General features: G+C 44.2%; 1 protein-coding gene across 3 annotated transcripts; it reads right to left on the reverse strand.

Annotated features, from left to right (window-relative positions):
* Window positions 1-11741: 11741 nt before the first annotated feature.
* LOC129824076 (probable G-protein coupled receptor 141) lies at window positions 11742-15324 on the reverse strand. 3 transcript variants are annotated; one of them, XM_055883381.1, is made up of 4 exons: window positions 14015-15324; window positions 13646-13746; window positions 13285-13366; window positions 11742-13168 (listed from the first exon to the last, which is right to left on the reverse strand). In XM_055883381.1, exon 4 carries the CDS (start codon window positions 13158-13160, stop codon window positions 12273-12275), a length of 888 nt encoding a protein of 295 aa, XP_055739356.1. In that variant the 5' UTR covers window positions 13161-13168; window positions 13285-13366; window positions 13646-13746; window positions 14015-15324; the 3' UTR covers window positions 11742-12272. The 3 variants fall into 3 exon arrangements, with proteins under 3 accessions (XP_055739356.1, XP_055739357.1, XP_055739359.1); XM_055883382.1 differs by having other exon boundaries at window positions 11742-13366; XM_055883384.1 differs by lacking the exon at window positions 14015-15324 and having other exon boundaries at window positions 13646-13996.
* Window positions 15325-19515: the final 4191 nt, after the last annotated feature.

Raw genomic sequence — 19515 nt, forward strand, 5'->3', positions numbered from 1 at the left:
CTGTTTAGGTACGGGTACAGGCAACGACATCTCCTGGTGATGCAAGGATGAGCATCTCTTCTCTCCCCACATTTCAAGCCATCTGTAGCCTACGCTACACAGCCATCAAGTGAATAGGTATAATCTGACATGAGTTTAGTCTTCTTCTTAGGCCTACTAGTTTTTACTTTTAGAAATACATATTTCTGTATATATTCCTACTTTTAATTGAAATTATAAATTGGGGGTCAATTTAGCCCCATATGGGACATCTATTGAACCTATATGGGGCTAGGTGTCCATAAATACAATGGGATTGACAAATATATTTCTTACTTTTTTATGTTCTATAAGTAAAACAAATGTCTAAGCATCTATTGTCTTCTCCACTCTTGTAGTCATCCCTCCATTGTCTCAACCTAGTTTAGGTGACATCATCTGTCCTGGGGCCCTTTGGCATAGAGCAGCAACATGACTACTGTACAAACGTGGGCCAGTCGCCACATCACTTCCTCTGAGGCAAAAGGGCACACCACAGAGGCAGACGGCAAGATCAGTAATGTTAAACCATTTGTATTTGGGTCTGTGGATGGAGGTTTTGGAGGTTGATCAAAATTCGTACCACCCACTCACAATGTAACCCCCTTTGAAATAAATAAATGTGCATTATGTAGAGGTTTGCTATTCCTTCAGCACACACTGTCAATGTGAAACCACTGACTGGCCCCAAGACACAATTCACATACAGTAGCCTGGAGCGCACATGTTGCACCTGTTTTCCTAAGAAAAATCATTCATATTAAAGGTCATAAAATAAAGGTCAAACAAAAGGTCACATTAAATTCAAACAAAGGTACACAAAGCATGCAGGGGACGCTAGGTGAAAACAATATCATATTTTAGCATTTTCTGTCACCTCTAAACGTGCAACATAAATACCAAACCATATTTTACAGCAAACGATGTTCATCAGTATTGTTGAAGGTACCTATCAAAATATAACATAACATAATAATTCAACATGGAGGAAGAAGGCAGTCATTCCCTGGCTGCTGCTCATTGTTTTTATCAGTAGTGTGTCATCCTGTCCCTAGGGGTGAATAAGCACACCTGAGCTCACTCTCTTCTCTCTGGTATCACACACCATGCACCGCTCTTACAGCCTGACATAATTGCCTGTTGTGATTAAAGAAATACCCAAATAACATTGTACTGTATGTTGTTCTGGTATGGAAAAAGGCTGCTGAGTTGAAAGGAGATTTGGCAGCAAAGATAGGCTCTACCTTTGATTTGTATCTCACTTGAGGTTGCAGTAGCATCATCAGTCACTTAGGATGCATGGGGAGGGTTCAGACAGTGTCAGAGGAGTAGCCTCTGATAAACCTTGACAGAGAAACAATAGAGAGACACAGTCAGTGGACTCAGGAGAACAATACACAGTAAGAGGAAAAACGATTTCACGCACGCACACATGCATGCACACATACACACACACACACACACACACACACACACACACACACACACACACACACAGCTGAATCTAAAGGTTAAATATTCCACCATCCATATCCCAGAGTACACAACACGTCAAACAATCCAATTGCACACAAATGAGCATTGTGCCAAAATTGCGTTCCTTGGTGAACCTTAGCAACAGAACAGCCCAGTAGACCATGCATGGGGTGGTGATGTCATGTGAGCCTTGCTCCCCCCTGCGCTAGCCTGGGGTGCGTTCCACATGGCACGCTATTCCCCAGTGCACTACTTTGACCAGGAACCATATGCTTCTGGTAAAAAAGTCATACACTACATAGGTAATAGGGTGCCATTTTGGACACAGACCTGGTAGATGAAACCAGGCTGTAATCCCCAGCTGAGCCAGTCTCCCTGGCTCGGAGGCCTTCCCACAGAGACGATAGCAAAGTCTGAGCCCAAGTGCTTCCGTTTTGGATCAATGTCCACTTTCTGGTGGATATAGAAAACTCATTCGCACGTGACCTTGAAGAGAAGATTATAGGATGAAATGCCAGGGATTTAGCCCCCAATGCACATCCCCCCCCCCCAACCCAAACACAATCTTACTAAATCTATGAACGAGAGAGAGAGAGAGAGAGGCACCACTGCTCTTGCATTGTAGCTCATCCTTTTACACAGGCAGCTTGAGTCATATTCAGGGAAATAAAAACAAAAGCATGTTTTCAAACATTCTGACAAATGTTAATGTATAGCCTCAAAAAGGTGTGCTGTAAATTAAAGATGGACACCGGAGGTGGTTATTGGTATTTTACAGTGGAGCGCTGCTGTTGTATAGAGTGCTAAACTTAAGTTTCCCATCTCTGGGTTTCCCCAGTGCCCAGCTTGGCAGTAATGTGATGAAAAGCTATAATAAAACCCTACCTTGGTCATAATGTGCTGTACTGAAAAGCTGCATGGACAATATGCCACCATCTAGTGGGCTCATTGATTACTGCAGGGATGACTGATTATCTCACCACTCTCATATATATATATATATATATATATATATATATATATATATATATATATATATATATATATATATATATATATATATATATATATATGTATATATATATATATATATATATATATGTTTTACTCTAAACCACATTATTTGGATTTCACACCAATATACACTATTTGTTATTTACCATTAGAATGTATTAGAGAGCTACTGGGGAGTGGGGATCATATGAAGTGCAATCACAGAGATGGGAGTGGCTAAAGCTAAAATACCTGAAAAGCTAAAAGCAATCTGGATAAGTGTAGCACAAAATATATAAGTCTGATATAGGAGCAGCGGATCCTGATAACGATATGAGAGACAAGGCAAGAAGGGCATTCTATGCCCTCAAAAGGAACATCAAATTCAACATACCAATTAGGATCTGGCTAAAAATACTTGAATCAGTTATAGAACCCATTCCCTTTATGGTTGTGAGGTCTGGGGTCCGCTCACCAACCAAGAATTCACACAATGGGACTAACACCATGTTATGTTCCCCAGTTTCTGTGTTGTAGTTTGTATTTGAGTGTGTGTGTTTCAGGAGATGGCTTCCTGAAATTCTCCCCAAGCAGCTGATTGGTCGGCCCCAATTGATGATTGGAGAGCTGACCCCGCCCCCTCGTCAAGACGCAGCTGTCTCTAATTACCCATGCCTTCTGAAGCTATAAAAGCCAGTGTTCTGTTGTTCAGAAGAGAGAGAGTGCAGAAAGGCGGAGGAGAGTGCAGAAAGGCGGAGGAGAGTGCAGAAAGGCGGAGGAGAGTGCAGAAAGGCGGAGGAGAGTGCAGAAAGGCGGAGGAGAGTGCAGAAAGGCGGAGGAGAGTGCAGAAAGGCGGAGGAGAGTGCAGAAAGGCGGAGGAGAGTGCAGAAAGGCGGAGGAGAGTGCAGAAAGGCGGAGGAGAGTGCAGAAAGGCGGAGGAGAGTGCAGAAAGGCGGAGGAGAGTGCAGAAAGGCGGAGGAGAGTGCAGAAAGGCGGAGGAGAGTGCAGAGAGGCTGATTGTGATTTAGAGAGATCATGGCTGAGGGTGATATAGTGTTGGTTGTTCATCAGAGCGATTTGGTATGTACTGTGTTAGTTTGTTGCATTATCAGATAGAGCTTATTTGATGTCCTTGGTTTCTTAGTTTGTTTGAGTAATTGTTTGATTCTGTCATTTGTTCCCAGGGGGGAAGGGGAAGGCACCTAGGGAGTGCTTAGGCAAGAGGCCCGTGGGCATACATATACCCGTAGTATATTCACTGTCTAGGCACACTAGGTAAGACCTGGGCGGACCACCCCCTGTATTTTGGTTAGCGCACCAGGCGGTACTAAGTTAGGTAAGTAGTGGGTAGGCAGGTGAGATAGGGGGGCTTTGACATTTACATTCTTTGCTTTGGTTCCGTCCAGCCCCTTATCCCCATATTACCATGTAAATTAATAAAATCCTAGTAAACGGTCAATTCTGCTTTTTTGTCGTCCTTTCTCACACCTACAGTCCCATACCTCTTTCACTTCACGGGGAGTTGAGTTGTAGCAGGGTGTTGCGTTCCCTCTTCATAGAGGCATGCGTAACACACCAAATTGAGACTCTGCATGCAGAATTCTGCAAAAATATCCTCCGTGTACAACGTAAAACACCAAAAGAATACATGCAGAGCAGATTTAGGCCGATACCCGCTAATTATCAAAATCCAGAAAAGAGTCGTTAAATTCTACCACCACCTAAAAGGAAGCGATTCCCAAACCTTCCATAACAAAGCCATCACCGACAGAGAGAAGAACCTGGAGATGAGTCCCCTAAGCAAGCTGGTCCTGGGGCTCTGTGCACGGACAGCAACACAATTAGACCAAACCATGAGAAAATAAAAAGGTATTTATTTCCAATCTGTCAAGTAATTAACAAAGAAACTGAGCAAACTAGAATGCTATTTGGCCATAAACAGAGAGTACACTGGTAGAATACCTGACCACTGTGACTGACCCAAACTTAAGGAAAGCTTTGACTATGTACTGACTCAGTGAGCATAGCCTTGCTATTGAGAAAGGCTGCCGTAGGCAGACCTGGCTCTCAAGAGAAGACAGGCTATGTGCACACTGCCCACAAAATGAGGTGGAAACCGAGCTGCACTTCCTAACCTCCTGCCAAATGTACAGTTGAAGTCGGGAGTTTACATATGCCTTTAAACTCAGTTTTTCACAATTCCTGACATTTTATCCTAGTAAAAATTCCCTGTCTTAGGTCAGTTAGGATCCCCACTTTATTTAAAGAATGTGAAATGTCAGAATAATAGTAGAGAGAATGATTTATTTCAGCTTTTATTTCTTTCATCACATTCCCAGTGGGTCAGAAGTTTCCCTTCGCTCAATTAGTATTTGGTAGCATTACCTTTAAATTGTTTAACTTGGGTCAAACGTTTCAGGTAACCTTCCACAAGCTTCCCACAATAAGTTGGGTGAATTTTGGCCCATTCCTCCTGACAGAGCTGGTGTAACTGAGTCAGGATTTTAGGCCTCCTTGCTCGCACATGCTTTTTCAGTGGGATTGAGGTCAGGGCTTTGTGATGGCCAATCCAATACCTTGACTTTGTTGTCCTTAAGCCATTTTGACACAACTTTGGAAGTATGCTTGGGGTCATTGTCCATTTGGAAGACCTATTTGCGACCAAGCTTTAACTTCCTGACTGATGTCTTGAGATGTTGCTTCAATATATCCACAATTTTCTTTCCTTATGATGCCATCTATTTTGTGAAGTGCACCAGTCCCTCCTGCAGAAAAGCACCCCCACAACATGATGCTGCCACCCCCGTGCTTCACGGTTGGGATGGTGTTCTTCGGCTTGCAAGCTTCCCCATTGTCATTATAGCCAAACCGTTCTATTTTTGTTTCATCAGACCAGATGACATGCTTTTTTTATGGTGGTTTTGGAGGAGTGGCTTCTTCCTTGCTGAGCAGCCTTTCAGGTTATGTCGATGTAGGACTCGTTTTACTGTGGATATAGATACTTTTGTACCGGTTTCCTCCAGCATCTTCACAAGGTCCTTTGCTGTTGTTCTGGGATTGATTTGCACTTTTCGCACCAAAGTACGTTCATCTCTAGGAAACTGAACACGTCTCCTTCCTGAGCGGTGTGACGGCTGCGTGGTCCCATGGTGTTTATATTTGTGTACTATTGTTTGTTCAGATGAACATGGTACCTTCAAGTGTTTGGAAATTGTTCCCAAGGATGAACCAGACTTGTCGAGGTCTACAATTACTTTTCTGAGGTCTTGGCTGATTTATTTTGATTTTCCCATGATGTCAAGCAAAGAAGCACTGAGTTTGAAGGTAGGCCTTGAAATACATCCACAGGTACACCTCCAATTGACTCAAATGATGTCAATTAGCCTATCAGAAGCTTCTAAAGCCATGACATCATTTTCTGGTATTTTCCAAGCTGTTTAAAGGCACAGTCAATTTAGTGTATGTAAACTTCTGACCCACTGGAATTGTGATGCAGTGAATTATAAATGAAATAATCTGTCTGTAAACAATTGTTGGAAAAATTACTTGTCATGCACAAAGTAGATGTCCTAACCGACTTGCCAAAACTATAGTTTGTTAACAAGAAATTTGTGGAGTGGTTGAAAAACGACTTTTAATGACTCCAACCTAAGTGTATGTAAACTTCCCGACTTCAACTGTATGACCATATTAGAGACCCATATTTCCCTCAGATTACACAGATCGACAAAGAATTCGAAAAGAAACCCGATTTTGATAAACTCCCATATCTACTGGGTGAAATACCACAGTGTGCCATCACAGCAGCAATATTTGTGACCTGTTGCCACAAGAAAAGGGCAACCAGTGAAGAACAAACACCATTGTAAATACAACCCATATTTATGTTGATTTATTTTCCATTTTGTACTTTAACCATTTGCACATCGTTACAACACTGTATATATACAAAATATGACATTTGTAATGTCTTTATTCTTTTGGAAATTCTGTGAGTGTAATGTTTACTGTTCATTTTTGATTATTTAACTTTTGTATATTATCTACTTCACTTGCTTTGGCATTGTTAACATATGTTTCCCATGCCAATAAAGCCCCTTGAATTGAATTGAATATAGGAGGCAGAACATTCAATAATACGTTTGTTTTTTATTCGGCTGTGATGCTCCAAAATATCATCCCTTTTGTTCGCCCTATCCAATGATCGTGTGGATGTGCGTTAGGTTGCTGTTTATTGGTCAGAGCAGCAGACAACCTGTCAATCAAGGAATGTAAGGCAACGATGCTGGGGCTTTACATGTATAGTATTGATGCGCGTACCATAACCGTACATCGTATGTAAAGGCAATAGGCTATAAACCGACGTGTGTAGGCTATCTAAATCCAGATATTTACCTATAGCGTAAACAATCCTGTGGGATTTTGTAGATGATCCGCGTCGTGTACGGTCAATTTGATTCCTTTGTAGACCCACTAGACTAGATTACTTTTATGTCACTCGCTCAAAAATGTGGCACGGATTTTACAGTCGTAGGATGACAGATTACTCAAGGTAAGATCCTGATATCGGACTAACAACGAGTATGTCACCGCATGTATTGCACTGTTTTTCAAGGAAATGATGTGCATTAGATATGCTGATCAGGCCCCGGTTTCCCAAAAGCATATTTCAGTGGCGACCCGTCATTCAGGGCAGGTGGGGCAGAGCCCATAATTTGTATTTATTTATTTTGGCATCGATATGTGTCACATCAGTTTGCAACAATGTAAAAAAAAAAAAATGGAGTTTATAAAGCCGCATGCAAACATGGTCTCTTTTTTGCTTTCTTAAGGAATCACCAAAATGCAGGTGTTTCAGACTAGCTCAGTTCTTTCTTTGGTGGTGAGGCAGCCAGCAGAAAATACAGAGCGTAGTGGTTAGGATAAAAGCTCTGCTGTTAGGATGGCTTTATGTAGGCCCTAACAGTTTGTGGGCAACGTTTGTCACCGTTATAGTGCAATTAATGTATTGTTTAGTGTTGTGTTGTGTTATGTTATGTAGCTGCTCTGCTGGCAAGTATCAAAACAAATTGGGGGGAGTTTGCCCAACCAAGATTTACATGCCAAAATCGCTCAAAAATAGGCTAAATACATCTTAGAACCTTAGGATCCTATGGGGCTAACAATGAATTTAGCCATTCTAATGGTGAACTTGGCTTTGAGATGCTTTTGGGAAACCGGCCTCAGGTCGGAGCAATCCTTTGAGAAACAATGATGGACAAAAGATATGTATGATCTGCTATACAGGCCGAAGAATGTGTGCATTGAGTGCACCCTATATGGTTGACTGAAAAGTATTATAGTGATCTAATTTCAATTTAATTGTCTATTTAATTGGATTTAATTGTAAAATACACCCACAGATCATCACAAAATGAGTGGGGCCTTTATTTCCACAGCAAAGGTTTTCAGTCCAATCAATAAAACTCATGCAAACTTTCTGAACTCCATCCCAATGATCCAGCTATAATTGGTGAAGGCCTAGCAACACATACATCTTTAAAGCTATTATAATGAAATATATTGTTGATTGTAATGATATTCAGGTCAATGTACAGTACGTATTTTGACTACTATTTCTTCAGTGTTGTGAAAGCCACTCCTGAAACAAGTGTCAATGTGAACATGTGTCAGCGATGACCGAAGTTGAAGTGACGTATGCAGACTTCATAGCCTCCGGTAGAACTGGACGAAGGAATGCCCTGCATGATATCCTCCAAAGCCCCACTGACCCAGACGCCAGGGATCTCCCCCTGAGCCTATCTCAACTCAACATCAATCCAACCGGTGAGATCTTTATTCAAATGATCCTGTTTCATGGGCTGCGTTATTATAGTGTTTTTGTTTTGACCAGGGCCTACCTGATTCCCTATAGTACACTACTTCTGACCCAGATGCAGTATGGCCCTTGGTCAAACATAGTGCACTATATAGGGAATAGGATGCCATTTGAGACGTAGCCATGATGTTTCAATATTAAGAGCTATCATTATTGTATTTACTGTAGCTGTCACTGTGTTAGCATAACATATTCTTTACATTTTCCATATTCTTTATATTGGAGCAGGAGCTGACATGGAAGAAAGTCAGGAATCGTCCACAAACGCTCTGCCAAAGTCAGGGCAGAAGAATCGGGGAAACTTTCAGGCCTAAACACTGAGTCGGGCCTGCACTTACCACCAAAGTCACACAAACGGTGTAGTTCGTTATGAAAGAAAAACTGTAGTCAACGGGAAATAATTAAACTGTGTAGAATTCGACGGAATGCTTCCCTCAGCCCTTGGCTGGGAGAGACACCTGTTTTTAATATGGAGATTGGGCCAAACATCCCCGTATTTAACAATGGATTAGGGCTAAAGCCAGACTGATGTTGGCAAATAGTGATTTAAGTAATTTTAAACTTGCTAGAGGATGCAAGGAACTGCAAAGAGCATGTAAAGATCGGGCTATAATGGTGCTGGTTGACAGTGGGTTTCCAGGTAGTAGAAACTACAGGTGGACTACAGTTTGTGGTTGCTGTAGTGACTGAAAAGATTTGAGCATTTTGATCTCATTCTTCCTTCAGAAACATCATCCAGACACCGCCCCATTTTTTTATAGTATATGTTATACAGTATACGTCATTGATCACAGGTTTTTATTAAACAACACCACTACCTTGGATATCAGCATTATTTACAGAATAGATTACACTAGGTCTGTCAACATCTTAATTTGTGCAGTGTTCTTTTTAAATGCACGTACACTATTTTATACTTTTTGTATGCTTTGTTTGGAGTTTTCACCTGAGACTGTATCACTATAGATGTCGACCACAGATGGAGCAACCAGTACTTTAAGAGAAACCTTTTTAATTCCAAGTTAGTGTAACATTTTGCAGTGCTGTTGTTGAAGCCAAGCACCACTAAAGTGGGTGTGTATGTGTAATAAATGCTTACCAAATGATATGATGGCATTATGCACCAGGGTTAGGGTCAATTCCATTTCAATCTATTCAGACAGTAAACCAAATTCCAATAGTTATTTTTGTTGTTGTTTTTATTCACCCCCTTTTTCATGGTATCCAATTGGTAGTTACAGTCTTGTCTCATCGCTGCAACTCCCGTACAGACTCGGGAGAGGCGAAGGTCGAGATCCGTGCGTCCTTGTGTCAAGAAGCTGCACTGCTTCTTGACACAATGCCCACCTAACCCGGAAGCCAGCAGCACCAATGTGTTGGAGGAAACACCGTTCACTTGGCAACCGTGTCAGCGCGCACTATGCCCGGCCCGCTACAGGAGTCGCTAGTGCGTGATGGGACAAGGACATCCCTGCCGGCCAAACCCATCCCATAACCCGGACGACGCTGGGCCAATTGCGCGCCGCCCCATGGGTCTCCTGGTCGTGGCTGGCTACGACAGAGCCTGGACTCAAACCCAGAATTTCAAGTGGCACAGCTAACACTGAAATGCGGTGTCTTAGACCACTGCGCCACCCGGGAGGCTCCTCAAATTCCAATTCCAAGCCCAAATTTTCCTAATTGAAAAGTATTGTAGAGATTTGGAATTTTTGTGTACTTCATAAATTGTCTGGAATTGACCCCAACCCTGTTACGCATTGTGTATGCCTATACTTTCTATGTAACATGCTTTAAAATGTTGCTGATGGGCAATTTCACTGATGCAGTCATACTAAACTCAGCAAAAAAAGAAATGTCCCTTTTTCAAGACCCTGTCTTTGAAAGATAATTTGTAAAAATCTAAATAACTTCACAGATCTTCATTGTAAAGGGTTTAAACACTGTTTCCCATGCTTGTTCAATGAACCATAAACAATTAATGAACATGTACCTGTGGAACGGTCGTTAAGACACTAACAGCTTACAGACGGTAGGCAATTAAGGTCACAGTTATGAAAACTTAGGACACTAAAGAGGCCTTTCTACTGACTCTGAAAAACACCAAAAGAAAGATGCCCAGGGTCCCTGCTCATCTGCGTGAACCTGCCGTAGGCATGCTGTAAGGAGGCATGAGGACTGCAGATGTGGCCAGGGCAATAAGTTGCAATGTCCGTACTGTGAGAAGCCTAAGACAGCGCTACAGGGAAACAGGACGGACAGCTGATCGTCCTCGCAGTGGCAGACCACGTGTAAAAACACCTGCACAGGATCGGTGCATCCGAACATCACACCTGCGGGACAGGTACAGGATGGCAACAACAACTGCCCGAGTTACACCAGGAACGCACAATCCCTCCATCGGTGCTCAGACTGTCCTCAATAGGTTGGACTGAGGGCTTGTAGGCCTGTTGTAAGGCAGGTCCTCACCAGACAACAATGTCGCCTATGGCCACAAACCCACCGTTGCTGGACCAGACAGGACTGGCAAAAAGTGCTCTTCACTGACGAGTTGCGGTTTTGTCTCACCAGGGGTGATGGTCGGATTCACATTTATCGTCGAAGGAATGAATGTTACACCGAGGCCTGTACTCTGGAGGGGGATCGATTTGGAGGTGGAGGGTCCTTTATGGCCTGGAGCGGTGTGTAATAGCATCATCGGACTGAGTTTGTTGTCATTACAGGCAATCTCAACGCTGTGCGTTACAGGGAAGACATCCTCCTCCCTCATGTGGTACCCTTCCCGCAGGCTCATCCTGACATGACCCTCCAGCATGACAATGCCACCAGCCATACTGCTCGTTCTGTGCGTGATTTCCTGCAAGACAGGCATGTCAGAGTTCTGCCATGGCCAGCAAAGAGCCAGGATCTCAATCCCATTGAGCACGTCTGGGACCAGTTGGATCGGAGGGTGAGGGCTAAGGCCATTCCCCCCAGAAATGCCCGGGAACTTGCAGGTGCCTTGGTGGAAGAGCAATCTCACAGCAATAACTGGCAAATCTGGTGCAGTCCATGAGGAGGAGATTGCACTGCAGTACTTCATGCAGCTGGTGGCCACACCAGATACTGTTACTTTTGATTTTGACCCCCCCCTTTATTCAGGGACACATTATTCAATTTCTGTTAGTCACATGTCTGTGGAACTTGTTCAGTTTATGTATCAGTTGTTGAATCTTGTAATGTTCATATAAATATTTACACATGTTAAGTTTGCTGAAAATAAACGCTGTTGACAGCGAGAGGACGGTTCTTTTTTTTGCTGAGTTTATGTAGATCAATTGTTACTATATTATTCCTTCCTAATTAATATGGTAATGTTTTCACAAAAGGGAGGCAAATGTGAAACACTGAACAAGCAGAGTAAATTTTAATCGAACATATAATTCACTTGAAAATGTAGTTGTAAGAAGATGATAAAGAATGCATGGTTTATCAAAATTTGATCATTCACTGTATGTTTGTTATGCCAATGTGTTACAGTATGCCAAATTGTAGGTGACTGTTAAATCAGAATCAGTTTAGCTAATTTGTAGAAACCCATCCATGTGGTGTGAGTATGTAAATACTTTGTATCATGTTCCAGAACTGTACAACAAGAACATTAAACACAGCTCCACTATTTGTTTTCATGTCTTTTCTGATTTGACCTGAAGGACGTATCCCACTTAGGGAACTGCTAGAAAGAGGTACTGTATATACGGAAGTAAATGTTACTTCTGATATTGTTTGCTGTGAAGAAAGTATATCAAAGAGACTGTACAGTCTTATAATTTGGTATTAAGGTGCAAATATAATCCTATTCTCATGTTAATATTATGTTACATTCTTTACATCACACTATCATAAGAAAAAGTAGATTCTCATGTTATTCTTATGATACACAACATGTATCACAGGGTCTGAACGACCCCCTCCCTATAAAAGTCAACATGTCAAAGCAGCTGAACGTTGTGACAGCAAGGGCAAACTCATTCTTCATTTGGAGACTGACATTATAATTACTCACATAGTAAATCCTGAATACATTGTATGGAACAAAGCATACTATAATGACCAGCATAAAGCAAAGACTTTTGATCTGAGCCCAAAACTCCTGTTGAGAGAAGATCATCGCCCTGTGAGTTCTGTACACACAGCCCAAAATCCACACTTGGCAACAGGCCAGGGCCAATGTAACCACGATGATGAGAGCACAGAGGATGTAATTCAGCACAGCCACAGTATGTTTCTCGTCAAAGATCCCTCCGAAATTGAAGCACTGGTTGTCATTGGTTGTTGTATTATTATCTGTAGATGATCCATACTTCACAGCAGTCAAAGGGACCACCACAATGAGCATGAGGCCCCAGACAGCAGCACTGGCCCCCAGGGCGTGAAGCCTCCTGTAGAACTCCACCTGATTGAACCTCCTGAAGAAACTCAGGTAGCGGATCACCAGAATGATCACATAGAAGACGAAGGCTAAGTACATGTGGGCGTGGATCATGGCACTGACCACCTTGCAGAAGTTGGGACCAAGATGCCACTCGCCGGCCGCGTAGAAATAAAGGCGGAAGGGCACAGTCAGGAGGAAGACGAAGTGGACCACAATCAGGTTCAGAACGGCTGTAGTGGTCACCGAGCGGACGTTGGACTTGATGATGTTGATCATGAGGGACATGCTGATGGTCCCTCCAACGAGCACAATAGTGTATATTGACAGCAATGCATATCTGTATGATTTAGACATGGCATTGCTGACATTTGTCCCATTCCCCATCCTCTCCTCTTGGTGTCATGAATTGTGAAATAAGGAGAATTTGAAGTAAGACATGTAACATTATTTAGATACATACAGTATGTTTATAAATGTAATGTTAGGTTAGGTGGCCATATCGTCTTACCTTAGTTTAATGCACCAACTGTATGTCACTCTGGATAAGAGAGTCTGCCAAATGACCTAAATTAAATATAGACGATATGGGGCTGTGGGAGTAAAAGTGTGTCAATAGTACAGTATGGAAATAGTAGGCAACAGTATGGACAATTATATATATAATACTCATAGAATCTGTACATAGCTAAACAGCACTGACAAACGTGATTAATAGTCATGATCTCAGTCATCTGAAAAGCTCACTAAAATAAACTGGCTTCGGGAATACATGAGAACTTAATAAAACAGAAAATATCTGATTAAATAAAACCACAAATTCACCTGACCCTCTTCTGAAGCAAGAAATGAGAGAAAAAACATAGTCATACCGTTGACCTAACATAAGGTTGTCCGTTTCAGAGTATTCACTGGCTGCACACACATCTTAGAACTGACCTCTCCAGCAGAGCCATTGGTATGCAGATACGACCTGTCAGGTGGTACAGTTGGATAATTATTAACTCAGAATGTTTTTTCTGCGTGTGGCTTGTGGCCAATCCTACAGTATGTGTGGAGATCCCATACCTTTGTTTGATATCAAATTTCTAGTGAAGTACATCATTATCTACAGAATTATAACCAAATATGTCCTATTATTGACAGGTGAGACATCAAAGTAAATATTGGCTGAATACCAAAGATAGGCTTTACAGTCATTCCTTTTTAGTTTATATAATGTCAATGCTACAGTAATGTACCTGTTATTGAGAGGCGGAGGCCGCAGAATCTGAATGTACAACATCTTCTGAGAAGGTGCTCAACCTGCCTTGTAGCTCATGACACTGACAAACCGTCTGAATTATAGGAGACGTATGTCACAACCCTTTATTGATGTGAAATAGATTACTAACACAAGGAAGTCGCCTTTCTACATTGTCAGGCTTGGGGAAGCCCCAAACACTTCCTGATTCCTTTGTATTACCAATAATCTGAGAGGAATCATTATTTTCACAATTCAACCACAACCCTAATCCTAGCTTTATGTCCACATTCCAGTTCACGCTAACCCTAGCTTCAACCCCAACTCTAACCCTAGATTCATGTCCACATCCTGGTTCAACCCTAACCCTAGCTTTAACCACAACCCTAACCCTAGATTAAAATCAAATCACATTTTCTCGTCACATGCTCTGTAAACATAGGTAGACGAACAATACAGAGTTAAAGATACAAAAATACAAAATAAAAAGTGACATGAGGTATAAATACACAATGAATAATGAATAACAATAACGAGTAAAAATAACATGGTTATATACAGAGAGTACCAGTACCGAGTCGATGTGCGGGGAACGAGGTAATTGAAGTAGCTATGTAGAGTGCCTTCAGAAAGTATTCACACCCCTTGACTTTTTCCACATTCTGATGTATTACGGCCTGAATTTAAAATGTATTAAATTGACATTTTGTGTCACTGATCTACATACATGATCCCCATTATGTCAAAGTGGAATTTATGTTTTTAGAAATGTTTACAAATTAATTAAGTATTAAAACCTTTTGTTATGGCAAGACGAAATTAATTCAGAAGTAAAGATGTACTTAACACGTCACATAATAAGATGCATGGACTCACTCTGTGTGCAATAATAGTGTTTAACATGACTTTTGTCACGTTCCTGACCTATTTATGTTAGTTTTTGTGTGTTAGTTGGTCAGGACGTGAGGTTGGGTGGGCATTCTATGTTATCTGTTTCTATGTTGGTTTTGGTTTGCCTGGTATGGCTCTTGATTAGAGGCAGGTGGTTTGCGTTTGCCTCTAATTAAGAGTCATATTTAGGTAGGGCATTCTCACTGTTTGTTTGTGGGTGATTGTCTCCTATGTCTGTATGTACGTTCGTACCACATGGGACTGTAGCGTTTGTTTGTTTCGTTTCGTTTCGATGTCGTCCGTTTCCTGTACGTAAGTTTATGTTTAGTTATGTAAGTTTATGTTCAGGTTTCGTTCAACGTCGTTTTCTTGTTTTGTAGTTTGAAAGTGTTTTGTTTCGTTTCGTGTTGCCATCATATTGTATGATAAAGATGGCTTATTTCCCACAAGCTGCGTTTTGGTCTGAGGATCCCTCTCTCCTCACCTCGTCCGAGGATGAGGAGAGCAACACCCGTTACAGAATCACCCACCTCGCTAAGACCAAGCGGCAAGGGAAAACGAAACGGAGTAAGGGACAGGAGAGAAAGGAGCAATGGACATGGGACGAGGTTTTGGATGGAAAGGGTTGCTACACTTGGGAGGAGATCCTGGCTGGGAGGGATCGCCTCCCATGGGAACAGGTGGAGGCACTGAGGAGAGCGGAGGCTACCGGAGAGAGGAACCGGAGCTATGAGGGAACGCGTCTGGCACGGAAGCCAAAAAAGCCCGTGAGTAATTCCCAAAAATTTCTTGGGGGGGGGCTAGGAGATAGTGGGCCAAGGGCAGGTAGGAGACCTGCGCCCACTTCCCAGGCTTACCGTGGAGAGCGGGAGTACGGGCAGGCGCCGTGTTACGCAGTAGAGCGCACGGTGTCTCCTGTACGAGTGCATAGCCCAGTGCGGGTTATTCCACCTCCCCGCACTGGTAGGGCTAGATTGAGTATTGAGCCAGGTGTCATGAGGCCGGCTCAACGCGTCTGGTCTCCAGTGCGTCTCCTCGGGCCGGCATACATGGCACCTGCCTTACGCATGGTTTCCCCGGTTCGCCTACATAGCCCGGTGCGGGTTATTCCACCTCCCAGCACTGGTCGGGCAACCGGGGGTATTCAACCAGGTAAGGTTGGGCAAGCTCAATGCTCAAGAGTGCCAGTACGCCTCCACGGTCCGGTATTTCCGGCACCACCTCCCCGCCCCAGCCTAGTACCTACAGTGTATACACTACGCACTAGGCTACCAGTGCGTATCCTGAGCCCTGTTCCTCCTCCACGCACTCTCCCTGTAGTGCGTGTATCTAGCCCGGTGCCTCCAGTTCCGGCCCCACGCACTAAGCTACCAGTGCGTCTCCAGAGCCCTGTACACACTGTATATTCTCCCCCTACTAATCCTGATGTGCTTGTCCTCAGCCCGGCGTCACCAGTGCCGGTACCACGCATCAGGGATAGAGTAGGCTTTGAGAATACAGTGTGCCCTGTCCCTGCTCCCCGCACTAGTAGGAAGGTGCTTATCCTTAGCCCGGTGCCTCCAGTTCTGGCACCACGCACCAGGTCTACAGTGCGCCATATCCGGCCAGAGCCATCCGTCTCCCCAGCGCCATCTGAGCCATCCGTCTCCCCAGAGCCATCCGTCTCCCCAGCGCCATCTGAGCCATCCGTCTCCCCAGCGCCATCTGAGCCATCCGTCTCCCCAGCGCCGTCTGAGCCATCCGTCTGCCAGGAGCCTGCAAAGCCGCCCGTCTGCCATGAGCCTGCAAAGCCGCCCGTCTGCCATGAGCCTACAGAGCCGTCAGCCAGACAGGAGCCGCTAGAGCCGTCAGCCAGACAGGATCTGCCAGAGCCGCCAGCCAGACAGGATCTGCCAGAGCCGCCAACCAGACAGGATCTGCCAGAGCCGCCAACCAGACAGGATCTGCCAGAGCCGCCAACCAGACAGGATCTGCCAGAGCCGCCAACCAGACAGGATCTGCCAGAGCCGCCAACCAGACAGGATCTGCCAGAGCCGCCAACCAGACAGGATCTGCCAGAGCCGCCAGCGAGCCATGAGCAGCCAGAGCCGTCAGAGCGCCATGAGCAGCCAGAGCCGTCAGAGCGCCATGAGCAGCCAGAGCCGTCAGAGCGCCATGAGCGTCGAGAGCCGTCAGAGCGCCATGAGCGTCGAGAGCCGTCAGCCTGCCATGAGCGTCGAGAGCCGTCAGCCTGCCATGAGCGTCGAGAGCCGTCAGCCTGCCATGAGCGTCGAGAGCCGTCAGCCTGCCATGAGCGTCGAGAGCCGTCAGCCAGCCATGAGCATCGAGATTCGTCAGTCAGCCATGAGCTGTCCTTCAGCCTGAAAAGGCTGGATACCCAGAACTGCCCATCAGTCCAGAGCTGTCTCTCTGTCCGGAGCTGCCTTTCAGTCCGGAGTTGCCCCTCTATCCTAATCTCCCTCTCTATCTTCATCTATCTCTATATTCTTATCTATCCCTCTTTCTTGATTTATCTCTCTGTCCCGGTGTTGTCCCTATTAGATATGTTGTTAAGGGAATTTTGTGGGGGTCAAAAGAGGGTGGACATTCTTGGAGGGAGGAAGTTAGGATGGATTATGGTGGGGTGGGAACCGCGCCCCGAGCCTGAACCACCACCGTGGTTAGATGCCCACCCAGACCCTCCCCTAGACTTTGTGCTGGTGCGTCCGGAGTTCGCACCTTGTGGGGGGGGGTACTGTCACGTTCCTGACCTATTTATGTTAGTTTTTGTGTGTTAGTTGGTCAGGACGTGAGGTTGGGTGGGCATTCTATGTTATCTGTTTCTATGTTGGTTTTGGTTTGCCTGGTATGGCTCTTGATTAGAGGCAGGTGGTTTGCGTTTGCCTCTAATTAAGAGTCATATTTAGGTAGGGCATTCTCACTGTTTGTTTGTGGGTGATTGTCTCCTATGTCTGTATGTACGTTCGTACCACATGGGACTGTAGCGTTTGTTTGTTTCGTTTCGTTTCGATGTCGTCCGTTTCCTGTACGTAAGTTTATGTTTAGTTATGTAAGTTTATGTTCAGGTTTCGTTCAACGTCGTTTTCTTGTTTTGTAGTTTGAAAGTGTTTTGTTTCGTTTCGTGTTGCCATCATATTGTATGATAAAGATGGCTTATTTCCCACAAGCTGCGTTTTGGTCTGAGGATCCCTCTCTCCTCACCTCGTCCGAGGATGAGGAGAGCAACACCCGTTACAACTTTTAATCGAATGCCCCATCTCTGTACCCCACACATACAAATTATATGTAAAGTCCCTCAGTTGAACAGTGAATTTCAAGCACAAAGACCAGGGAGGTTTTCCAATGGTTCACAAAAGGCACCTATTAGTTGATGGGTAAAAATAAAGAACACATTGAATATCCCTTTGAGCATGGTGCAGTTATTAATTACACTTTGTATTGTGTATCAATACACCCAGTCACTACAAAGATACAGATGCTCTTCCTGACTCAGTTGCCGGAGAGGAAGGAAACAGCTCAGGGTTTTCACCACAATCAAATCAAATGTTATTTGTCACATGCGCCGAATACAACAGGTGTAGACCTTACAGTGAAATGCTTACTTACAAGCCCTTAACCAAAAATGCAGTTTAAAAAAAATACCCCTCAAAAAATTATAATAAGAAATAAAAAAGTAACAAATAATTAAAGAGTAGCAGTAAAATAACAATAGTGAGGCTATATACAGGGGTACCGGTAAAGAGTCAATGTGCGGGGGCACCGGTTAGTCGAGGTAATTGAGGTAATATGTACATGAAGGTAGAGTTATTTAAGTCACTATGCATAGATAATAACAGAGAGTAGCAGCAGGGGTGGGCAGGGGGTGGGCGGGGCAATGCAAATAGTCTGGGTAGCCAGTTGATTAGATGTTCAGGAGTTTTATGGCTTGAGGGTAGAAGCTGTTTAGAAGCCTCTTGGACCTAGACTTGGCGCTACGGTACCGCTTACCATGCGGTAGCAGAGAGAACAGTCTATGACTAGGGTGGGTGGAGTCATTGACAATTTTTAGGGCCTTCCTCTGATACCGCCTGGTATAGAAGTCCTGGATGGCAGGAAGCTTGGCCCCAGTGATGTATTGGGCCGTTCGCACTACCCTCTGTAGTGCCTTGTGGTCGGAGGCCGAGCAGTTGCCATACCAGGCAGTGATGCAACCAGTCAGGATGCTCTCGATGGTTCAGCTGTAGAACCTTTTGAGGATCTGAGGACCCATGCCAAATCTTTTCAGTCTGCTGAGGGGGAAGAGTTTTTGTTGTGCCTGTCTTGGGGTACTTGGACCATGTTAGTTTGTTGGTGATGTGGACACCAAGGAACTTGAAGCTCTCAACCTGCTCCACTACAGCTCCTCGATGAGAATGGGGGCGTGCTACGTCCTCCTTTTCCTGTAGTCCACAATCATCTCCATTGTTGTCCTGACACCACACGGACAGATCTCTGACCTCCTCCCTATAGGCTATCTCGTTGTTGTCAGTGATCAGGCCTACCACTGCTGTGTCATCGGCAAACTTAATGATGGTGTTGGAGTCGTGCCTGGCCGTGCAGTCATGAGTGAACAGGGAGTACAGGAGGGGA

The sequence above is a fragment of the Salvelinus fontinalis genome, chromosome 26 (assembly GCF_029448725.1).
Source record: "Salvelinus fontinalis isolate EN_2023a chromosome 26, ASM2944872v1, whole genome shotgun sequence".
Classification (NCBI taxonomy): Eukaryota; Metazoa; Chordata; class Actinopteri; order Salmoniformes; family Salmonidae; genus Salvelinus; species Salvelinus fontinalis.

Excerpts from the sequence above, each read along its gene's own strand:
- LOC129824076 (XM_055883381.1), bottom strand. The coding sequence starts at position 13,160 with ATGGGGAATGGGACAAATGTCAGCAATGCCATGTCTAAATCATACAGA.